This window comes from Hippocampus comes, unplaced genomic scaffold, assembly GCF_001891065.2.
Source record: "Hippocampus comes isolate QL1 unplaced genomic scaffold, H_comes_QL1_v1.1 scaffold25, whole genome shotgun sequence".
NCBI lineage: Eukaryota > Metazoa > Chordata > Actinopteri > Syngnathiformes > Syngnathidae > Hippocampus > Hippocampus comes.
In genome coordinates this window covers 978,840-982,108 of record NW_017804844.1, presented here as the reverse complement: position 1 = coordinate 982,108, position 3,269 = coordinate 978,840, and the positions used below count along the sequence as shown (strand labels likewise).

The 3,269-nt window shown below is 40.7% G+C and overlaps 1 protein-coding gene across 1 annotated transcript in view; it reads right to left on the bottom strand.

Moving 5' to 3' along the window:
- Positions 1 to 1,507, bottom strand: part of eif1axb (eukaryotic translation initiation factor 1A X-linked b) — a 5,260-nt gene extending 3,753 nt beyond the window's left edge. The window contains exons 1-3 of the mRNA XM_019874855.1: positions 1,314 to 1,507; positions 599 to 682; positions 33 to 136 (exon numbers count right to left, since the gene is read on the bottom strand). Of these exons, the coding sequence (XP_019730414.1) occupies positions 33 to 136; positions 599 to 682; positions 1,314 to 1,329 (204 nt within the window). The 5' untranslated portion in view covers positions 1,330 to 1,507. The remainder of the gene's footprint in view (positions 1 to 32; positions 137 to 598; positions 683 to 1,313) is intronic.
- Between the last annotated feature and the right edge of the window lie 1,762 nt (positions 1,508 to 3,269).

Genomic DNA, 3,269 nt, shown 5'->3' with positions numbered 1-3,269 from the left:
GTGTGTGTGTGTGTGTGTGTGTGTGTGTATACCTTTTTCCGCAGCTTTCCTCTGATGTGGCAGAGCCGCTTGGTGCCATCGAAGCACATGGCCTCCAGGCGGCCATTCCCCAGCATTTTAATCACCTGAGCGTATTCTGGAAAACACGCGGTTGGAAGAGAGATGGAGAATATGTTGTGAAAATGCTAATATTCTGGAGCAATGTGAGAAGTGGCTATCATCTTTGTAGAATATGGACTAAACTTAAAGTGGCCATTCCAACCACACATTGTGACAGACTGTCACTTTTGGGGACTTTTGAGTAACGCCGTTTCTTCACATCAATAACCAGGAGTTGACTGTTGTCAAGGGTCCGCCCAGAACTCAAAATCATGCATGACACCTTCAACAATGACTTTAAATGGCCCACAGGTGTGAACTTGAATATGAATAAGTGTCTATATGTTAGTCGGTTACTTGTCCAGGGTGTATCTCCAGCTCACACACAAACCTACGAAGAATGAATGTCATGGGGGTCTATTGACGATCCAGAAAGAGTGCCAAATCTTCGAAGCCAGATGTCCATGCATTTTGATTTTATGATGATGAACTAACTTACCTTGTCCGTCCTCTTTAAACACCAACTCTCTCTTCTCAGACTCGTTTTCATTCTTTCCACGCCGCCGATTCTTTCCTCCCTTACCTGGAAGGAAGCAGAATCAGGACACCGGTTAGTTAGCACAAAATAATGTCAACTTTGACGAGGAAATGCTCAAAGGATTTGTCGTTTCGTGACTACCTATATTAACAAACGGTTGCGAAAATTTATAAATAATAATAATACATTTTATTTATAAGCGCCTTTCAAAATACCCAAGGACACTTTACAATCAATTGCTGAATTGATTAGACACAACAGTACGTCAGACCCATTGGCTAAAAATTCCACTATTACACCTGTCCAGCATAACATAACATAACACGGTCTGAAGCATAACAAGATATCAAACCTCATCAAGGTCCGATTGTATTGAAATAGACAGAAAAAAAAGAAAGGCGGTAAATGAAATGTAGAGGCCAAAGCGGGTGTGGTGAAACTCCAAAGTAGCTCGTTAACCACGTAACGAGCCGGCGAACCGATACTCGGCCTTTTCCTGAAAAAAAAAACGACAAAAGATCGTCCAAAACAAACAAGAATAGACAAAGCTTCATCAACAATAAACAATAACGATGCCATCTGCGGAGGTACGTAGCATTAGCTGCTACTTGTCACGTTTTCCGTGCTTGTCTTGTGTGTGTCGCAACGGCGCGCTTTGGGACAAATCCAACCTCACCTTTATTTTTGGGCATATTCCCTCACGCTTTCGTCCCGATAATCCCAGTGGATGCAAAAGGAACGGTGAATTTGTTGAAGGGTGTCACGAAAGGCGTTTAGACCGAAGGAAGTAAGAGGCGACAAGCTAATTGCTAACACCACTGCTGATGAGTCTCACCGATCCAGTGGGCATGCGCATTGGTAATCTTGCAAAAAAAACTAAACAAAACTTTATTCAGTAGTTTCGTTGACAAATTTCGAACGCGCGTTTTCTGAAAACGTCACTTTTCAGAGGCCGAAATAAAGATTGTTTAAACTGTGCTTTTAAAATGTCCACTGAATAGACATAGTTGTGTAAAACAAAAAAATTATATATATATATATATATGATGATTTATAATTATAAGAATTGTGTGCTATTTTATTTTAATAAAGTAATGCATGATCATAGATTTAAAATTAATGTACTTGGATGGATGGATATACAGTAATACAAAAATACACTATTGTGAAACGTACTCGGTATGTAAAATTATGTCGCGGCGAATAAATTAAAACATCTTGATGCTGCTGCCCTCTAGTGTCGAGAAATAGTCACAGTACAGTATAAAATCCAGTACAGTCGATGGTCTCGTTCTTAAAAACATTTTTTAAAGTTAAATCGTGTGAAAAACTTTAAGCATTGCATTTCCCAGCCTCCGAAATACGATGAATGACAAGTCATCAGCCTCATTTGCTTTTCATTCTTGTTTTATTTTTCATCGAAAGTTTCCCTGTAGGTATAAAACAAAACAAGAGGTGGTGCCACACACACCCCACACAGCTGAACAAATCTGACAGGTTGAGGAAGAGCAGGAGAATATGAGATTAACACAGGAAAAACAAATAAAATATTTGACATTACTTGTTCCCAAAGTTGTATGAGTACAGAATCCCCATCGGACACATTCGTGATTAAAATGAAGCCAACCTCAAAACACATGGGCCTTTTTTAAAAATATTTTTTTAAAGGTGCTACATACTAACGTAGCTAACATTTCCTTGAATCTTGCAAATGAAGCAGTAGCTCCCGGTGCCATGGAAACATTGGGATGGATGCAGAGGGGAGAGAGAAAAAGAAACACCAGTTTGAACATTTCAGAATGTATGAAAAGCAGTCTGAGCATGTCTTCAATACCCTTGATATCCAGATGAAGTCCACGTACCGGTATGTACTTTAGCCCTCACAAGTAGGATAAGTCAGTGGACTGTCAAAAGAATGGTGTCTGATGTTAACGATTTCCAACGTTACAATGTCAAGAGGAATTGATAAACTAAGTACCCGAACGTCAAGCTGGATATGGAGGATATGAAATCAAAGCTCGAGCAGCTTTCCGCACTGTTGGTTGTCCAGCTGGACGAGCGAAAACCTGAGCTGTTGTTATTTACAGTTCCCGTCCATAGACCATACGTTTGCATCAGTGAGGAAGTGCGCTTGTTTTTCGAACGGAAGCTTCATCGCAGGGAACAAGAACGTTGGGCGGCATGAGACTGGGCGGCATGAGACTGACTTGTTAGTTTGGCGACGGCCCTTTTGTCGCTTGCATGAACTCAACTTTGCTATACGGTGTTCCCAGCTGACAATTTGCAAGTCACTGACGCACCCCCACCCAAAAAAAAGGGTTAAAAATTGTCTGTAGATGCCACAAGATGGCAGTAAACCACAACTTTTGTCTCAATGAAGCTGGTCAAAACTGACTTGGAAATAGTTCCTGAGCACCAAGATGCCACATGCATTGGCCTGGGTACAAAAATTGTGAATCATGGAAAATAAGTGTTGAAAAAAAATAAAATCCGGACGGAGCGAATCCGAAAGATACGGGGGAACACTGCATAGCAATGAAACGCCGCTTGAACATTTATTTTATGTCCATCTTAAGGTCTATGAACTACTTGGCTCTTTGTCCACACCAATAAGACAATTCAGCACACTAGT